Source organism: Lepus europaeus, chromosome 2 (genome assembly GCF_033115175.1).
Source record: "Lepus europaeus isolate LE1 chromosome 2, mLepTim1.pri, whole genome shotgun sequence".
NCBI classification, from domain to species: domain Eukaryota; kingdom Metazoa; phylum Chordata; class Mammalia; order Lagomorpha; family Leporidae; genus Lepus; species Lepus europaeus.
The window spans coordinates 88,195,813-88,216,766 of NC_084828.1; the positions used below are offsets into that span (position 1 = coordinate 88,195,813).

General features: G+C 38.4%; 1 protein-coding gene across 1 annotated transcript in view; it reads right to left on the bottom strand.

The window, feature by feature from the left end:
• The window catches only part of CCDC50 (coiled-coil domain containing 50), a 78,794-nt gene that overhangs the window by 47,875 nt on the left and 9,965 nt on the right, over positions 1-20,954 (bottom strand). Inside the window, exons 2-3 of the mRNA XM_062210136.1 lie at positions 1,696-1,758; positions 804-930 (exon numbers count right to left, since the gene is read on the bottom strand). Of these exons, the coding sequence (XP_062066120.1) occupies positions 804-930; positions 1,696-1,758 (190 nt within the window). The remainder of the gene's footprint in view (positions 1-803; positions 931-1,695; positions 1,759-20,954) is intronic.

Here is a 20,954-nt window from a genome sequence, read left to right on the forward strand (position 1 = left end):
TAAAAGTATTTATTTACAAAATAAGGAAGTTTAGCAAAATGATGAATAGAGTCCTCCCTACAAATAAGAAGTGGAAGGGCAAACACATAAAGCTAGAATAAATTAAGGGGTCCTTCATTTCTGCCTTTTCTCCTTCCTCCTCAACACTCTCATGGGGTCACATCTACAGAGTTGTAAAAGCCAGTCTCAGAGAAAAATTGGATCCCATGAACTTTAAAACACTGAGAAAGAGTAAAAAGTAATGTTGCTGAAAGGATTATGATTTTTGGACTGATCATTTCCATTAAGGGTCAAGACTAAGAGAGAACTTTCTTCAGATATTGAAGTGATGAAAACAACTGAGAGGACAATTCATAACTTTCTGCAACATTCTATGATTTTCTTGGAAAGTGAGAGGACCAAGGAAAGTAAGAGCAGCAAACACAACTAGGAAATAGAAAAGGAACCCAATACAACTCATAAAATTCTTTGATGCCAATTATTTCACTTTATCAAACCAACCATGAGCAGAGACAAAGATTAATTTTCCAGTTTTGTGGGTAATTCACACAGGTCGATAGGTTGACTCAAAGTTACACAACTAAAAATGGTGAAATTCACACCATAATCCTGTATCCCAAAATGTAGTCAAGGGTTACAGCAGAAAGGGGAAGTTTTCAAAACAAAGAAAACTATTGGATAATCACAGTAGGATTTGTAGTATAACAGGGACTAGAGGAGTCTCCTTCTGCCCTGCCATGGCTGTTGGCTCCACAGAGAAAACCACTGCTGACATTACACCCTCCCAACTCCCAGATCCTCACAGGTCTTTGTAGCGCTTCTGGAGCTGAGCCTGGGCTTTCAGATCTTCCTCTTGGAGCTGCTTAGCGACCTGCAGATCATGCTGGACCAAACGGCTCCTCTGAACGTTCGATGCCAAGTGATGCTCAACTGGAACAGAAAGAGAAGAGCAATGACAATGCATTGGGCTGTTAGTACCAATCTTTATTAACGCACTTAACAAAAACTCAAAAGTGCTTCACATCCATCACTTCATTTCATACTCTCAACAACACTGTGTAAATAGTAGCACAGAAATTATTATCTCTATTTTTCTCTTTAGCAAAAAGAGAGGATCAACAAGATAAGTAATTTGCCTTTGGCCAAAATATATATATATATATATATATATATATATATATATATATATATATATATATGGTGATGTAAGGATTCTACACAAACATTCTAAAGCCAGAGCCAGTACTTTACCTGTTATCACACTAACAATCTATTAATGCATTTTCAATACTTAATGGGTATACTTATAAATGAGTTGTTCACAAATCACATATTCACAAATGCACACATAACCTAGATTTACTTCCCACCAGTACACTGCACAAATATTCAGAAAACATCAGTGTAACCTAATATGTTCACACCCTGTTCTAGAAGCAGGACTAGATTCTTATGGCAGCTCCTCCTAAAGCAGAGGGAAAGGTAAAAGTTCCTCTTTTCTTCCTATATACCCTGCAGTTTTCTAATTCTTGACAGTCTGCCCTGCTTGAAAACACCCAACTATTCATCATTCATCCAGACATCACTTGTCTAGACAAATTCTACATGATGGGTAATAGACAGTCTGGCCATGTGGCTGTGTTCTCTAGCTACCTCACCCTAAGAAACTGAAGGCTCATGAAAGCCATTACTCACTCTCTTGTTCCTGCAGACTGTGAGCCAAGGTGTGGTCCTCCAGGACAGCAAAATCTCTGCATACTGGTGAGAATGAGGGAAGAACAGACACAAAGACTCATTAGTAGTACTCCAACATAAAAAGAACTTTGTTTCATTCAAAATACCAACTATAATATTTCAAGATGATCAACTTTATAATCTCCAATGCATGAAACAGTGCCTAGTTAAACATGTAATCTTCATTCACAAAAATCCATACAGTGCCTGCTCAGTGCACCACGGTTGGGTGTTACCTAAAGTGATGACATTAACCACCGCAACAGAAATTGTAATCCACCTCTAATGGGGAGAGGGAACACTGCTGAAATAACAGTCAGATTGTTACTGAGAGTCGAGTTCTTGCTTGCATGGGTCAGGGAAGTTAGAAGAAACCTAGTCTATGAATTGGCCTCTGTGGTTCTCAGGAGACAAACTCAGAGATTTACAGCTCTCCTAGTGTCCTTAAGGAAAACCACACCATCATTAGTCCCTCAGGTAGGAACAAATCTCCACTTTAAGAAAAAGCATGTGCTTCAATGGATTCATTTCCAGGGTCCTGGGTCTCTCTAAACCCTAAATAATTTACAAACAAACAAAAATGGAAGAAATTGGAAAGCTATCCCTAACTTTGCCTCCCTTAGGAGATCCCAGCAAGACTACCTGCTGTTCTTCCAGATCCATTTAACTCCAAATTACAATTTAAATTCCTGCTTATTAAAAGGAATATGCAAACCAAAACATGAAGAACCCATCACGAAAAGTGCTGTTTTAAGGATGTGTAGTTTAGATGCTATGTTCTTACTCTAGTCCAAATACGTAACTAATGTTATAGAAGGAAAATTCCCCAAAGCATCAGACTACTACAATGTGTAAGACTCATGAAACTACTCCCTGGGACTTATAGAAGGTCACAGATTTCTTTCTGCAGGTTTGGATTTATCTCTGAGGACGTTTAAAAAGATGAACAACACTGCCTTGTGTTCACTTATGTTCACATATATATTCACACATTGTCTTGTCCCTCATTGAGAGACAAAAACACATTTAGATAGAAGTAATGTTCTTCTAGTGCCCCATAGCACACTGGAGTGACTAGAGTTGGCAATAATGTATTATTTACTCCATAAAGAAAATGAAGAAAAGAGCTGATAGGCTACAAACAAAAGGAAACTGAAAAGCTAACTGGCTGATTTAAACCATTTATGTTACATTTGTGTGTTGAAATACTATGCTGTACCCCATTAAAATGTACAAGTACTACATGGAAATCAAAATTTTATTTTTTAAAGATTTATCTGAGGGGCCGGTGCTGTGGCGTAGCAGGTAAAGCCACTACCTGCAGTGCTGGCATCCCATATGAGTGCTGGTTCGAGTCCCGGCTGCTCCATTTCTGATCCAGCTCTCTGCTATGGCCTGGGAAAGCAGAAGATGGCCCAAGTCCTTGGGCCTCTGGACCCAAGTGGGAGACTGGAAAGAAGCTTCTAGCTTGTGGCTTTGGATGGGCGCAGCTCCGGCTGTCACAGCAGACTGAAGAGTGAACCAGCGGATGGAAGACCTCCCTCCCTCCTCCCCCAACTCTGTGTGTGTGTGTGTGTGTGTGTCTCCTTCTGTGTAACTTTGACTTTCAAATAAATAATAAATAAATCTTAAAAAAAATATTTATTTGAAAGGAAGAGTGGGAGGTGGGTAGAGGGAGAGAGACAGGGAGAGAAAGAGAATATAGAGAGATATATTTCATATGTTGGTTCACTTCTCAAATGGCTGCAACAGTCAAGACTGAGCAAGGCCAAGGCCAGAAGCCAGGAATTCCATATACATCTCCATCATGCTGCCAGGGGACCCTGCGCAGAATCATAATTCATTGCCTTCCCAGGCACATTAGCAAGGAGCTGGATCCAAAACAGAATAGCCAGACAGGACTCAAATCATTACTAAAATATAGATTGTTGGCAACACAAGTGGTAGTTCAACCAGCTGTGCCACAAACAATTTAATATTTAAATATGGAGACCTTGGGGATGCAATGCTGACATCTCATTTCAAAGTGCTGATTTGAGTCCCCAGTCTGGCTTCCTGCTAATGAGTCCTAAAAGCTTGAGTCTGTGACACTCATGTGGAATTCCTAGTTCCTAGGTTAGCCCTTTCCAGACCTGGCTATTTTGGCCATTTGGGGAGTGAACATTTTGTTTCATTCTGTCTTTCAAATAAATACATCTTTGAATGAATAAATATATGGCACTGACAACCTGAATTTAAAATAGCAATTGTCTCTGAAAACAGAAAAAGCGGCAGGACTGCCTCAGCTATACAAGTCACTCTACAGCTTTACAAAAAGAGAAGATTGAAGCAGTCAGTTAAGGCAAAATATTAACATCTATTTAATTTTGATGGTAGATTACTAGGTTGTTGTGTTTGTTTTTAGTAATGTTTTTACATTTTAAATTCTATAATTAAATGTAAATTCCTAGAAGTTCCTTCATTTCATCAACAGCATATATTGTTAAATCACAAACATGTAGTCTGACCTAATAGAGGTAAGGAATTTGTGAATTCCTGATTACAATAACAAGGCCTCTTCTTAATGATTTCTTAATATCTAAAGAGCAAGATTGATTTACAAATTCAATTTTTCTAAGTTGACGCTAACTCTTTTTCTGCAGAGGCAGAAATGGTACTAACTGGGTATGACACAGCCTAAATTAGAAGATCTTAATGGCTATAAGGAAGTGCATGGATTATGAGTATATACAGAGTAGTAGTGTCAAATACAATGATGTAGGACCTCAGAATTTATTAAATGCTTCTAAGTACAACTCATTTATTCTGAAATATTATTTGTTCAATCTATAATTTCTTCTGCATTTACTCTACTTCTTTCAAGATCTGCCTGTGTAAACCCTACATAATTACTCTATGGCAACCTGGGAACAGTCAAACATTTAGTCACCTTTGTAAATCAGTAACTGGACTGGGTATGTCAGAAAACATTTCACAGACAGGCCAGGCTAAGAGCCTGCCTAGAACTTTGCTCTTTCTCTAACCTACTCTGCTTGGTTGTAAACAGTATAAATAGTATGCTGATAATAAACAGCCATGAGCTCCATTCACCAATTTTACCTTCAGCCACATTTAAAGTGGATTTCTGGAACCTAGTCTTTCGCTCCACTTCTCAAACACCTTCCCAGCCATGTTCACTTTCACTCACTCCAAACCCACGGTTGTTTTTTGTCTTCTTTCCATAAATCAACCTCATCATCGTCTACTATTCCTAACCTGATACTAACATGAGTGTCTTTTTTTCCAATTCATTTTCCAATTTTCCAACTCATTTGCTTTATTTCTACCCTGACCTAAATGGTCCTGTGGCCTCCTCTGTAACTTGACACTTTCCAGCATAGTGGCTAAATATCTTTTAAACATTAAAATCCTGGAACACCACTTCCTTGTTTAGAAAAGCATTAATAAAAAGAAATGTACTTGGTTTCTGAACTAGAGCATACAGCTGTCTCACCATCCATTTAGAAATTGTAATCTCACCTTACAATTAGCACTGGATGTAGCATGTTGAGACTTCAGAAAATGCTCATTAATGGAAACAAAACAAAACAAAAAAGAATGAGGAGAAACTGGTCAAAAAGGCAAAGAACAGTAAGAGTTCCATAAAGCAAGTGAACAACATCATGAACAGAATTAAGCTCTGCCATCTGAAAGCATCACAGACTTGTAAAATTTGTCAACTACCATTAAAGTCAGGGGTAGGGAACCTCCAGCCTGCAGGCCAGATAAGGCTTGGGAAGTCATTTGGTTTAGTTCTGCCAAGACAATGGCAAGCAGGACTCAAAACTTAGTAAATCTACAGAAGGCTACTTTTTAGGTTGATAACTTTGTATGATCCACAAATGATATTATAGGATCCAAAAGGCCCTTGGCAGAAGGTTTCCCACCCTTGACTTAAATAAACTAATCATGTATTGATACTATTGTAACAGGAAAATTAGGACCCTCTATCATTCCTATTAAAGGAGTTTCAATGATTTTTAACCCAAATACATACATATAAATATTCAGTGAATTAGTTTACATTAAACAGAATCAGTCTCAGAAATTAAGAGGGGACTGACAGACCTAATACATATACAAATATATCCCAATCTATTTTCCTTTTAGAGAGTAAGATTCTCATTCAGTTCTGGATTTTCCCTAAACACACATATGTTATAGTCTCATAAACACTCATTTATTCAACAAGCATGTGCTGAACTCTATTTCAGAATGAATATGTCACTCCCAAAATAGTAAAGAGATGGGAATGGCAGAATGGTAAATAAGAGGAAAGATGGGTTAAAAAAAAAAAAAAAAGGCTAATGGGTACTAAGTGCCAGAGAGGAGTAAGAAGTTCTGGTGCTCTACTGCACAGATATATGACTACAGATAATGTGCTGTATATCTTTCTTATTTTTAATTTGTTTTATTTGACAAGTAGAGTCATAGTGAGAGAGATAGAAAGGTCTTCCTTCCATTGGTTCACTCCCCAAACGGCCGCCATGGCTGGCACTGTGCCGATCCAAAGCCAGGTGCTTCTTCCTGGTCTCCCATACGGGTGCAGGAGCCCAAGCACTTGGGCCATCCTCCACTGCCCTCCCAGTCCACAGCAGAGAGCTGGACTGGAAGAGGAGCATCCGGGACTAGAACCTGGCGCCCATATGGGATACCTGCACCATAGGCAGAGGATTAACCAAGTGAGTCACAGCACTGGCCCCTCTGTATATCTTTCTATAGAAAAAATTCTAGAAGACATGCTTTTGGATATTTTCACCATAAAGAAATGTTGAATGTCTGAGGAGGTAGATATATTTGACTACACACTGCACAAAGCAGACACGCAATAAAATGAAATGCCACAAAATACTTCATAAATATAATTTTATGTTAATTAAATAAAAAATTTTAAAGGCAAGTAGGTATAACAATAAATGTTACATTAATGAACTGCAGTAAATTCTTTGAAGGCATAAATACTGGATCAGTTATGAAAGTTGTGAATTTGGGCTAGGTGTAAGGAATAGGAGAGACAAACAGAATATTTAGGAAAGCCTTAAAGTATAAGTTAACATCCAGAATGGATCTCAATGGAAGGTTACAAATCCTATGGACAGAAGCAGTAAATACTTACAGCAGAGAATCAATCATGAAAAAAAGCTCCAAAGACAAAAATGCACAGGATGACTTAGAGTTTTGTGTGCTAGAAGCACAGAAGACACAAAGCAGCAGAGGACAGAATGGCCCTGTGGGCTGAGCTTGCGGCTATTCCATAGCACTCCAAGTACACTGCATCCCTGGCAAGCACCAAAGAAAAATCTGATCCTTACAATCACACTCTACCTCAAACTACCCAAAAGCTCCCTTTCACACTTTTCCTCTTCTTAGATTTGTTCCCCAAGTTTGTCCTCTTTTTGTTTTTTTATTATTTCTCCTAGGACACTTTCGTTCAGGTACACCTTCTTGCTAATTTTACCCTAGGTCCAGATACAGCCTGCTCCCCAATTTCACCTATAAATGATGGTGGGTACTTTCCATATACGTAGTTACAGAGGTGCTTCTTTTACATAGAACACCTCATCTGTCTCCCCGTGGCAGTTAGCAGGAAAACAAAAACTCAATTTCTTTAATAATCAACATTTTAAAAGAAAACATCACAAATTTAAATGTTCCCTAAAATTCCAGTCCAATAACAAATATGAAATCTTAAAATGGTATTTTAAGTCTTTTTCTTAGTCATTAATAATATCAGATTTGTATCTCCTCAGGTTTGTATCCATATCAGGAAAAAGTAAATGACTGTATTTTATATATAAAACAAATTTAACATTATTTAGAAAGCTCATTCAGTTTTTCTTCTTCATTCAGAAACAAAATATTCTCTTCATAATTTGTTCCAGAAAAGTGATTCATATTTAGATTCATATTTAGAAGTGATGGGATAAAATGTCTTTAAAATGGACAAACATTTTTAAAATGGCTAACATTTTTCTGTAATAGCATAGCCAAAATAAGAATAATAATCTCATAGCTAGATTCACTTCGCCATCAGCGAAGTATACAGTAAGTAGAAAAAAATCTCCCTTTCAGACCCAAGGGAAAGAAAGTTTTAAAGTGAGAATATAATTTTCCTCATGGGCATGTCTACCTTAGAAAAACTACTACAGAACATGCCTGTGACTATAGACTTGTAGTTCAGGCCACCGAAGATTAGAGATGGGATACGGGCACTCCCTTGACTTGCATCCTCTGGTCTGCTTTAACACAAACCAGGAGGAAAAGAAAGCTAGGCATCAGAAGCAATGGGTGGCAGGCCTATTAATGGCTGATCTGTACAGTGATCTGCCCTCAAGGAGACCCAACAGGCCAGTCCACTGCAGTGGCTTTCAATGTGGTAAGCCTGGGCTTCAGCAGAAGTCAGCTTGTGAAGAGCCCTGGCAGCTCTGCCAAGAGTTGGATCACTGGAAATGGACCTGCCCTAGAGTCGAAGGATGCCCAGGTCAGAGCCACAGATCTTATTGGCTCTAAGCTGAAAAGCCCTTCACTCAGCCCAACTTCCAAAGGAACCACTGCAGCTGAGGGGATGGTCAAGTAGGGTCAGCAACATTGCAGGCAGAACTGTCAATTTCTTGTTAGAGATGCCACCTGCCTTTACCTGGCCAGCTCTCCTCCCAGGTCAGCCAAGTAATGAAAGTCAACAGAGTGCCTTCCCCTAGGAGGTTCACACCTCCCTTAGGATATACCCCATGTGAAGAGATAGATAGGTCTGGGCCTCTTAACTTGCAAGGCCTAAAGCCCACCAGATTATTATCAAGCCCCTTCTATCAGGTTCTATTTGCCTCTCAATCAGAAAACTTCATTGTAGCTTAGACAGCACCTTTCTTAGCACATCTAATAATGACTCTGTCCTTTGTTCTAGACCCTGGCTAGCGTACTTGGGCCTCATTCCTTTGTAATCATAACCTCTACTCTACCACCAATGGCTCTACTCCCAACCTGTGTGTACTGATGGTCCTCTTCCCCTCTTAATGCTGTATAATTGTTCAAACCTGGTAAATGCCACTCTTAGGATCACTGGTTACTATCCTCACTCTGTCTTTTATGACCTTGTCTAAATATGATCAGAGTCGGCAAACTTGGAAGGCTGCCATAGCCTTTGCAACTCATGACGACAGCCTAGGGTGGTTACTGGTGCCATAAACTAGAGTGTCAATTTGTTGGGTCAACAACAGGAGCCACTGTGCACTTGCTCCTCATGTGGGATCCCTGTCCTTAATGTGCTGTACATTTTGATTTAATGCTATAACTAGTACTCAAACAGTATGTTTCACTTTGTGTTTCTATGTGGGTGCAAACTAAATTGATCTTCTGTATATAAAGAGAATTGAAAATGAATCTTGATGCAAATGGAAGGGGAGAGGGAGTGGGAGAGGGGAGGGTTGTGGGTGGGAGGGAAGTTATGGGAGGGGGAAGCCATTGTAATCCATAAGCTGTACACTGGAAATTTATATTCATTAAATAAAATTTTTAAAAAAATGGACAAACAAAAGTGTCCCCTCCCGACTACAAAACAATGCACCCAAATGCACACACACAACACTAAGGATAGTGGGAATTTTCTTTAGTATTATAGTAAATGCACATATTCTCAAATTTTAGCCAAAAATGAGCACTTAACCTGTATTTATATTAGAAACAGAAAAACAAAATTTGTAGAGACATTTTGTTGAGCTAATCTGCTCAAAAGTTTAAAAGTACTAAACAAGAATTAAATTGTACTCCTGTTAGCAAGAACAACTTTCACTCTAAATGTGCAGAATGAGTACACATCATCTAATCATCCCATCGCAACTAAGTCCAGAATTGTCTGCTTCAAGGAATGGCTTACGGATCACTCTCATACCTCTCTAACTTGCAACACTTAACATTCTTCCCCAGTTAACTACATACAAACTGGGAAAGAAGTCATCCTCCCACGTCATTCTCTTCTGTCCTTCTCTGGTCCACACTCTAATACTTTCTGAAAGGACAGTTCCTATGACTCAGTCTTTACAAACTTCCACCCACATAAAAATGTGTGGATTAATACTTCCACCAGAGGCTATTTCTTTCAACTGTAACTGTTTTCCCTTTTATGGAATAGCAGCATTTTGTGAGTTATCCTGTTTTCATATACATGCTATTAGGGGCAGATGAACTACACAGTAACTGCTTTGGAAATAGGGATTATGCTTGCTTTCCATTGTTCTATGCATGTGAAAACACTCATGTACAAGGAAGACAGTTCAGAGACACAATTTCTCTAGAGAAAGTTTGTTAAGGACAATCACAACTGACACTCAGCATTTTGTAGATTACAATACAATTTTTACCTACCTGAAGATAAAGGTTTTATCAGTATCCTTATTTTAATTAGGAGGAAACTAAAGATCACAAAAGTGGCCTGAGAAAGATCACCCCATAAACAAATAAATTGGAAATCAAACCGTGTCTTCTAGGCCCAAATATTTCTGTTCAAAAAGATCTACAGGTGAAATGTGTATGCATTTCAGTAAGTCATAAAAGAATGCTATTAAATCTACATTAAAATAAAAAAAATTGCTTTGGGTTGTTTTGAAAACAGTGATAAAATTACATTTTAGTGAAAGCAAAAAAAAAGTATTCAAAAAGCATGCTCCAGGTTCCAAAGAAAATGTGACCCAGTCTCCTGTGACTATGTCTCAAGAATAGATATCAGCCTATATTCATTCTTGAGATGCAAAAGTCCTAATAATAGTCTCTATGTTAGGGCCAGCGCCCAGGGTCAACCTTGCAAGCCTCCCTATACTGAACTCAGACTACAGTTAAAACACCTGACTTTTCACCTAGAAAAAGTACCAGAAAGAATAAATATCAAAATCCTAACTTGTAGCTTACTTTTCTTTAAGCATTTTTGTGTATTTTCCAATTTGTTTTCTATTAAGAAGATTCTTGTAATTGTTTTCAAAACATTGAAATAAAAAGAAGAGATGTAAGTTTTTATTCCAATGTGAGCATTAAACAGAGATGCAACAACTATTTAATACAAAAAAATCAGCTGCAGCAGTATGATTCAATTCATACTGTTCCATTAAGGCTTCAGAATGAAAGTTCTGTTGTTTTCTTATGGAAAAATAAGAAAGCAGCCTAGCAAAAACAAAGCCTACACAAAGCACTAAGTTTGGCTAAAATATTTCTGAGCACCAAAGTTTGAAGGGAAATATCAAAAGCTGTTCAGTTCTCATTATCACAATGGAGAAATAATTAAAATAATTAAAAATAATGCTGGCTCTTCACTGAAAAGAAATGGTTTATTTTTAGTACCAAATATGAAACTAAATTCAGTTATGTTGGAACTTAAATAGGAAGTTGCTAAAGATTGAATATGACTTAGCATTCAAAACTCATGAAGATGTGTTTAAAAATGTTTACTGGGGCTTCCACTGTGGCATAGTGGGTAAAACCAACACCTGCAGTACTGGCATCCCATATGGGTTCTGCTTCAAGTACTGGCTGTTCCACTTCTGATCCAGCTCCCTGCTATGACCTGGGAAAGCAGTGGAAGATGGCCCAAGTCCTTGCGCCCCTGCACCCATGTGGGAGACATGGAAGAGGTTCCTAGCGCCTGACTTCAGATCCTTCAGATCGGCATAGGTCTGGCCGTTGCAGCCAATTGGGGAGTGAACTAGCAGACCTACCCCGCCCCCCCACCGCCTTTCCTCTCTCTGTGTAACTCTTTGAAATAAATAAATAAATCTTTAAAAAATGATTTACTTTATTGACTTGAAAGACAGAGACTGACAGAAAGAGACATGCATACAAATACATATCCCATATGGTGATTCACTGACCAAAAGCCCAGAACTGTTGGTGCTGGTCCAGGCTGAAGCAAGAAGTCTCCCACATGAGCTATCACCTGGAATGGAGAGGGGAGCTGCAACTCAAACTGGGGCACTCTGTTACACAATGCAGGAAGCCAAAGTGCACTCTTGACTGGTATGCCAAACACTCACCCCTTCACGGGGATATTTAAATCCCAAAGTGCTATGTTAGCAGTAGATTAATTTTAATGGTTGATGGATTAGAGTGGTAATTAGATAAGGTGGAACCTTTGGGATGTGACTGGATTGGATTTGTTTGCTAGGGTGGAGCCAATGATCAAATCATGATGGCATTATAAGGAGAGATCACATAGAAGGGGGAAGAGTGTGTTAACTGTGCCTCTCAGCTCCTTAGCTGTACATATGATTGTCCCTTGGTCTTCCTTTGGCCTCACTAGATGGGCCACCCCATCTTAGACTTCCAACATCTAAACCATAAGCCATAACCATAAACGTTTTCCTTCCCAAGAAGCTCCTCTCAGGTATTTTTGCTAAAGTAATGAAAAGCTGATTAATACCAAAGCATTCAATTATATAATGAATATCAACAGTTTTATAGGAAAGAGTAATATGCATGAGTTTTAAACATTGCACCTACACAATATACACATACTCTCAACAAACACATAAGACTGAACAGTAATGAGCCATTTTAAAAAGAAAAACAATTTAATTCATCTCAACATTTCACTCTGATGCAATTTATTGTAGTATGTTCCTGAATTGTTTTTTTCTAATACCCCAAATTCAAAGTTAAATGAAAACCCACATAACCTAAACCACTTGTTTGGCAAGTACATTTATTGTAGCTAACCACAGACAAACCAGATTGCAGGCAAGTGGGTTTTGAAAATGCTGAGATAATATAAGTCATCGAATCAGATGTACTGCTTTAATATCACAGACCATCTACATCATTATCAGAGACCACAAAGTAACTGGGTAACTTACTGGGAAAAAGAAAATGGCTGAGTCAAAAATTTCCATCTGACAGGATAAATGATTAGGAATGAGATGAACAGTGCCAAAAGAGAAAAGGTAGTAGGGTGGAACAGCAATTTTTACTAACACTGATAGAATTGATGGATAAGGATAACACTTCATAAGAAACTGATTCAAATTTCTACAAATGATTTTTTTAAAAAATGGTACAAACAACCTTACAAGCTTCCTGTACTGTAGGCATAATCTTTAAGGACTGGTGTTCTGAAGCCAAAATCCAAGAAAACTTATGACTCAGACCTTGTTTATCCTCAGAAAACGGACATTCAGATATTAACACAAAACACTCAAGTTGAACTTCATTCTGTCTCAACAAATATCCTACAATCCCAAAACGAGCCTCAACAGGAGATCATTTAATCTAAGTCCCCATCCAATTACTGGGTTCCATCTTCATACTCCCAAAAAGAGGTCAATAAGACATCCTTCAAAGCCTCATTTGTTGTGAACTGTACATGACTTAACATTGGATATAACAGTATCAGAAAAGATACTTTAAAATTTCCTTGGGTCCTTGCTACTGCACAGTGGGTAAAGCCTCTGCCTGCAAGACTGGCAGTTTTAGTGCCTGCAGTGTTAGAGTCCCGGCTGCTCCACTTCCAATCAAGCTCCCTACTAATGGCCTGGAAAAGCAGTAGAAGATGGCCAAAGTCCTTGGGTCCCTGCACCCAGTTGGAAGATCTGGAAGATCTGGGCTCCTGGCTTCAGATCAGCACAGCTCTAGCCACTGCGGCCATCTGGAGAGTGAACCATCGGATGGAAGACCTCTCTCTCCTTTCTGCCTCTATCCATTGACCACTATTTTATCTTCTAGGGTCACAAGTTTTTTTTTTTTTAAAAACTTTTATTTAATGAATATAAATTTCCAAAGTACAGCTTATGGATTACAATGGCTTCCCCCTCCATAACGTCCCTCCCACCCACAACCATCCCATCTCCCACTCCCTCTCCCCTTCCATTCACATCAAGATTCATTTTCAATTCTCTTTATATACAGAAGATCAGTTTAGTATATATTGAGTAAAGATTTCAACAGTTTGCACCCACATAGCAACACAAAGTGAAAAATACTGTTGGAGTACTAGTTATAGCATTAAATCACAATTTAGCACTGTACGTGGTAGCCACTAGTCACACACAGCTATTTCAGATTAAACTTTAAAAATTCAACTTTACAATCACATTTTCAGTGCTAAATAACCATATACAACTGGTGGCTACTATTTTGGACAGTGCAGAAAACACACTGTCACTATAGTTTTCTTGCATAACACTCCGTCAAGTGATAATCAGAGTGTGACATATGAATAATGGTATAGATCACTTAGTGAACCTGAATGAGGCTACACAGCATTTAAAACCATTTCAACTGGCTGGCGCCGTGGCTCAATAGGCTAGTCCTCCGCCTTGCAGCGCTGGCACACCAGGTTCTAGTCCCGGTCAGGGCGCCAGATTCTGTCCCGGTTGCCCCTCTTCCAGGCCAGCTCTCTGCTGTGGCCCGGGAGTGTAGTGGAGGATGGCCCAAGTGCTTGGGCCCTGCACCCCATGGGAGACCAGGAGAAGCACCTGGCTCCTGGCTTCAGATCAGCGCGGTGTGCCTGCCACAGCGCACTGGCCACAGCGCACTAGCTGCGGCAGCCATTGGAGGGTGAACCAACGGCAAAAGGAAGACCTTTCTCTCTGTCTCTCTCTCTCTCACTGTCCACTCTGCCTGTCAAAAAAAAAAAAAAAAAATTTAAACTGTGTGTGTGTATCTTAAGGAACAGCTATAATTCACTTTGCCATTATGGACGATCAAATATCTTGGGTATATTATTGGTCTTAAGCTGGCAACCAACTTATCTTCAAAGTTTGTATATGGAAATAGCTCCTTTGCTTCTTGTCCCACTAATCAACACTTACTGAAAGACTTGGGATTCTTATTAGCAAATGTCAATATTTTTGAATTTCAATTGGCTTTGAATATTAAAATGATCATTGCATAGATATTAGTCCTAGCAGTTAGATGCCCCTTAGGATGCTCACATCCTGGATCTAAATGCCTGGTTGGAGTCCTGGCTCTGCTTCCAATTCCAACTGTCTGCTAGGATACTCCCAGGGAAACAGCAAATGAGGGCACAAATACTTGGATCCCTATAACCCTCAGGAGAGAGTTGGATGGAGTTCCCAGGTCTTTGCTTTAGTCTTGCCCAGTCCTGGCTGCTGAGGGCACACAGGCAATGAGGCAGTGGACGGGAACTCTCTTTTTCTCTGCCATTCAAATAAAAATAGAAATAAGTAAATGGAAAAAAAAATCTAAAGGCTGAGGTAATTAAACTGATAACTGAACAAGCGTTCTATTAAGATTTATAAGTACCTTCCATGCCTTCTTAAAAAACCATCACATTTTACATGTGTGTTCTACATTAGAATTAATATTTGCTCTTATACAGCCAGTAAAAACATTTTTAATACTATAAACGTGAGTAAAAAGGAAGCATTGTTTTTAAAATGGTTAATTTTTCAAATTCTTAAAATTTCACTGATTAAACTAAAAAATAACCATCAAAATTAAATATTAACAAATGATAAGTGTATAGTTTTTTCTGTAGCACACTGAACAGAACATTGGTTCCATGAGATACTCAGCGAATGCTCAGTGCAAGGATGCAACATGGTATAACTCAGGGTACTCTTTTCCAATCTTGGCTCTTCTAATCATTAACTGAATATTAAACTAGCATCATTTATGTTTGCTTACATGTAAAATTAGAGGAACAATAACTATGGTAAGTACTTGAGCACTGCAATTTTTTTAGAGGGTACTCACACATTATTCTTAGATAGACCTACATAGAAAACAGATGCCCCAAGGCATCCTCAAAAAGGTAAATACCATTAAAGAAACAGCAGCAGACAGAATTTTTTCAAAGGAATTTTTCACTAAAAATATCTGGATTTTAAGAACTTACTTATTTTGATTTTACTTATCCCTAAAGAAACTCCAAGCTTTTGTTGTTCCACTACTTGAATGGCACTTTTCCTGGCACTTAAGCAAGCCCTCAAATGGTTTGGCAGTCAATTCTCTGTTTGCCTTAGCCTAGAAAGAAAAGCCACCCATCTCCTTAAATCTCAGTAGTATAAACCCAGTGTTGCCCATAAAAACCCAAAAGATCACATCCAACCCAACTTAAGTACAAGTTTACACCAGGGAAAGAAAAACCATTTTGGTTTATTGGCTTCGTATGACAAGAGTTCCCTAAGTACTAGCTACTGCAGATTCTACTTATCCTTGAGTCAGATATTTCCACTGCTGATTCCTCTTCTGCAAGCAGATACTTTAGTGAGTACTTTTCCCCTCCTAGGGTTAGTAAATCCATTTTTGATTTCAAGCAAATGAGAATATTAAAAATTTCCAAACAACTATCTTGAGAGATCATGGGATGCACAGACATGATAAAATGTTCTCTTAGTTTCTTACAACCACAAAGCAAACCACAATTCCCAGTTCCATTCTGATAACCATTTGTAGAAATCTATGAGCATTTCTAGTAATCTTGATGTACATAAATACTATAAACACAAAAAATTAAACAAATTTTGATATTTCTGGAATTCTCCTGGTATGTCAGCATATACTCAGAACTTGGTCATGTTCACTGACCAGAAATGTATCTGTTTAAAAGGTATCTTGAAATCACAAGTACCTTTCTAGAACTGCTTCAGGTTTTTTGTTTGTTTTAAGATTTATTTTATTTATTTGAAAGAGTTATAGAAGAGGTACAGGGAGAGACAGTCAGATCTTCCGTCCGCTGGTTCACTCGCCAAATGGATAAAACAGTCCAGGATGACAGAAGCCAGGCCAAAGACAGGAGCCAGGAGCTTTCTCTAGGTCTCCCACATAGGCGCTGGGGCCCAAGCATTTGGGCCAACTTTTGCTGCTTTCCCAGGTGCATTAGCAGGAAGCTAGATTAGAAGTGGAGCAGCCAGAACTCCAACCGATATCCATATGTATTGCCAATGTTGCAGGTGGTGGCTTTACCAGCTATGTCACAGGGCCGGCCCTAGAATTGCTTCAGTTTTATTCTAATCTTGGCTATGTCTCTGTAGACTGCAGATATAGCTTTCTGATTTTAAGCAGACTTATACTAAAATCAGATTGCCTCCCCCAGAAATATAGTCTTTTCAGATCTAGGGGTGTCTCACAGTAAACTGAAAGAAGGTAGCTTGTATTTCAAAGTAAACTCAGGTAATTTTTACGTAGATAACAGCAAGATGAAAACAGATTATAGGCAGTAATTCTGACTCTGTGCTATTTCACTGGAGTGGGGTACTTTTGCTTTTTTAAAATAAATCTGCATTCACCTGACTGGCATTTTGCTACATGTGAACATTAGATGGTTTCCAAAAGCCTGGAAACTTAGCTAGCACTATGAGAAAAGCAGAAAAAACCGAAGATGATGATCAACAGTGACAGAGCCCAGTAAGAAGAATGCTGAGATTTCTTCAGTAATATGAAAGTAAACAGAGTGCTTAAGAAGTATTTCAGAAGAAGAAATATCAACTTTGGAGCTATATAGATCAGGATTCAAATGTTACGTACTCAAAGCCTAAAAGAGCTTGGGCAAGTTATTTAATCTTTTCTGAGCCTCAGAGGGTCCTCATCTGTAAAATAAGGATAAATGTAGTGAGGACTAAATCAGGTAAGGTACGTGAAGGATCCAAGAAATTACAGGCTACTCAATATGAAGCAGCATAATACAGAGAGCCTATTACTGGCATGTTCAAAATTAATAAAGTCTTTTAATTAGTTCTTTTCTATCAAGAATTTTAGCTAGGTTAAGACCCACTAAGTCACTGATTAACATGGATCTGGTCGCTCTTCTAGTATAGCATCTACACTGGAATCTGCAGGTACCACTTGCTCAAAGCAATCTGTAGAAAAGTTTCCTGGCAAGAAATATAACCAACAGTATATTTCATTCCTATTGTTCTTTCTGAAGTCATATATCTAACAAAAAAGAACACATTCCCAACACATTTTATGGACCTGACCTAATGCGAAACCAGAATTTGTAGAATGTTTAATAAGCTCAACTACTCCAAATCTTTTTCAGATGAATGCTCAGGATTAGAAAGAAGGATCCCACGTAAACTATTTCCTAAGTTTATTTTCATAGAAGAATCATCATAGTATCACTACCAACAGTGGTATGAAGGTGGAACCCTGAATGGAAGTGAAGTCAATCAAATGTGAAAGTGCAACTGATCTGAAACCTATCCATGACTGATGTGCTAACTTTCATCTGCATCAATTACTGCTTTCTTCATTGCTGCTGTTGATTTCACTATTTCAAGCATATAAAATGAAAAACACCTGCTTTTATTCATCTTTGGAGCAACTTTAACCACCAGCAAACCTTAAAATAACCTCTCATTCAATTTGCTGCCTGATAAAAAGGTAAGCTTTTCCTGTTTTGACCAGCAGGTCCCATAGGGCCTTTAGCATCAAGGTGAAAGAGGACCATGTTATCAATCAATAACTGCCCAGTGAACACAAATGCAGCCAGTACCATTTACTAAAAGTTTTCCTGGGGATAGATAACCAGAAAACAGGTATGAAAGCTAACACCTTCCTATTTAAAAGGCTTCTGGATAACAAAATGTTTTAAATTATCTTGAATATGTTCTAAATGCCCTAAACTTCTCTATTTATTACTATTCACACTGGCTTCAACACACCCTATAGTACCCTTGGTTACTATTTAAAACCTTGTAGAGGAAATGAAAAAAAATCAGGGGAAGCCTGCATCTGTGAACAGAAAAGTAAGCTGTCTGAATACCTTTTTCTATAGAGAATCCACCTGCACCTGCCTCACTTGTTTAAGGAATCAAAATTATTTAGATGGTTTAGGGAATTTAATATATTTCTCTGGAACTGTAAATGTGATGGAGCACTGCATGCTTCTAGAACAATGCTAACGTCTTTAAGATTTACTTATTTGTTTGAAAGGCATAGTGACAGAGAAGGAGACAGACAGAAACAGATCCTCCAACTGCAAGTTCACTCCTCAACTGGCTACAGGTCTGACTCAGGCCAAAGCCAGGAGCCAGGAATTCCACCCTGCTCTCCCACATGATTGGCAGAGGCCCAATTACTCAGGCCATCTTTTGCTGTCTTCCCAAGAGCATTAGCAGGAAAATGGACTTGAAGCTGAGTAGTTAGGATTCGAACTGGAGCTCAGTGTAGGATATCGCTGTCATAAGCAGCACTTTAACCCACTGACCCACAATGCCAGCCCCAAGCAGTAATATATCATATGAAGATGAAAAAGATCATTCTAAAATAAGTACAAATTAAACATCTCTCCCCAAAGGAAAAATTCCTAAGTTTATTCTTCTGCTCATACTTCCTCAGATCGTTTTCATCAAAAACTGTTCCATATTTACAATCTGCACATGTATCATTTTAGTTTCTAATCCCACACTTTACAAATTTGAAAAAATATATGTGATGCTCAATCTATTTAGTTAAAATTCTTTAACAATCTTCTCCCCTTTATCTAAGACTGAGACCAAATAGCTGACAAAAAAAAAAATTCTTAATGAAAGTCAACATCATCTAGGAAACTAACTGAATCCTCTAGCAACAACAAAAACTGGCACATCACTTTACAGAAAATGTACAGATATTACCAAGTTCTTATGTAACTAAAATTAATCTTTAGACAAGTTAGATGAGGAGACTGCTCCAGGTGTAGGCCTTAGGTTAACCTCAATACCAATTAGCTCCCTAGAGAAATTTAAGATAAAGGGGCCATTGCAGTGTATATAGCAATGCTGGCATCATGTAGAGGCACTGGTTCCAGCCCCAGCTGCTTCACTTCTCATCTAGCTCCCTGCTAATGGTCTGGGAAAAGCAGTGGAAGATGGCCCAAGTGTTTGGACCCCTGCCACACACGTGGCAGATCTAGAAGAAACTCCTAGCTAGCTTCAGCCTGGCCACTGTAGCCATCTGGGAAGTTAAACAGTGGATGGACGATCTCTCTCTGTGTATCTCCCCACTCTCCTTGTAACTCAAATAAATCTTTAAAGAAAATTTAAGATACAATAACAACAAAAATAAAAATGACTAGTTGCTAGTATACAATTCCTACCCCCAATGAATTCATGCAAATGATCACAGGTCATATTGTGGGGAATTAATTCATTAGGTGCAGGTCAGTCTGCCTGAGTATAAATAGTCAGACATTATGACAAGTTTTCTGGAGTATCTCCTATGTGTAGGGTACCTTAAGAAATACTGAGATCAGTGAGTATCAGTCTTGTCTTGAGAAAACTAATGGACCCATGGAGAGAAGGACACATATTGGTTAAGAAATTAAATACTTGAAAATGGGTTGATGAGACACATTGGATAAGAGAATGACCTTAACAGAATCAGAATTTGAGCTGGGACAAGGCAGAGGTTGTGGTGGGGAACAGAAATAAGCTGTATTTGTATAACAGAGAAGTAAAGTCTAAGCAGACAGTCTCACAGCAACAATGGTTTCAAAGAGAGCAAATTTCAGGACAATTTGACCAGTGATGAAGAGACTGAATGTATACCACTCCATTTTAGAAATATCCAGTTTTTCAGTTAATTCTCACAGCAAGCCCGTTTTTTTGTTTTGTTTTTAGCATTAAGTGTGCTAGCCAAGTTTAAAGAGAAGTAATGAAAAGAGTACACCTGACAGACCAGGTGGGTGTCTAGATAAAGAACCCAAGAGCCCAGTCTGCATTCAGACTTGAGTTTTAGGGAAGAGGGTATGGAAGCCTCTGTATTAAGCATAGTAAGTATTATCTTCAATGAACAGATAAGGAAACTAGAACTTAGAGATACTGTATTCTCCAAATTGTTAGAGTAATAAGTGATTAAGAAGAGATGTAAAACCAAGTTTTACTAATCTAGTTTCAAAATACTTCCATTTACAGAGGTTAGTCAGCTGAGCTAGATTTCAATTTAGATAAATTATTTAAAGTTTGGGTAAACTAAAGCAAACAGCAAAATAACTCTAGTATGAGCTCAATTCCTGAAAAGAAGCATAGCAGAAATGTATAGAATACAAAATCACCTCCTATGTTTCTACTTACAATGAAAAAGAAAACAATAGTTACATAACACACTGCCAGTTAAGTATGAATCAGAAATGTGTGTACTTCTTACCTCCCTTCAACTGCACAAATTGGTACAACATCTGTTCCCAACATTTTGGGGGAATACACAGGGAAACTCACATATTGAGAACAGAAAGAAAGCTAAGTAAAAACAGTTCGATG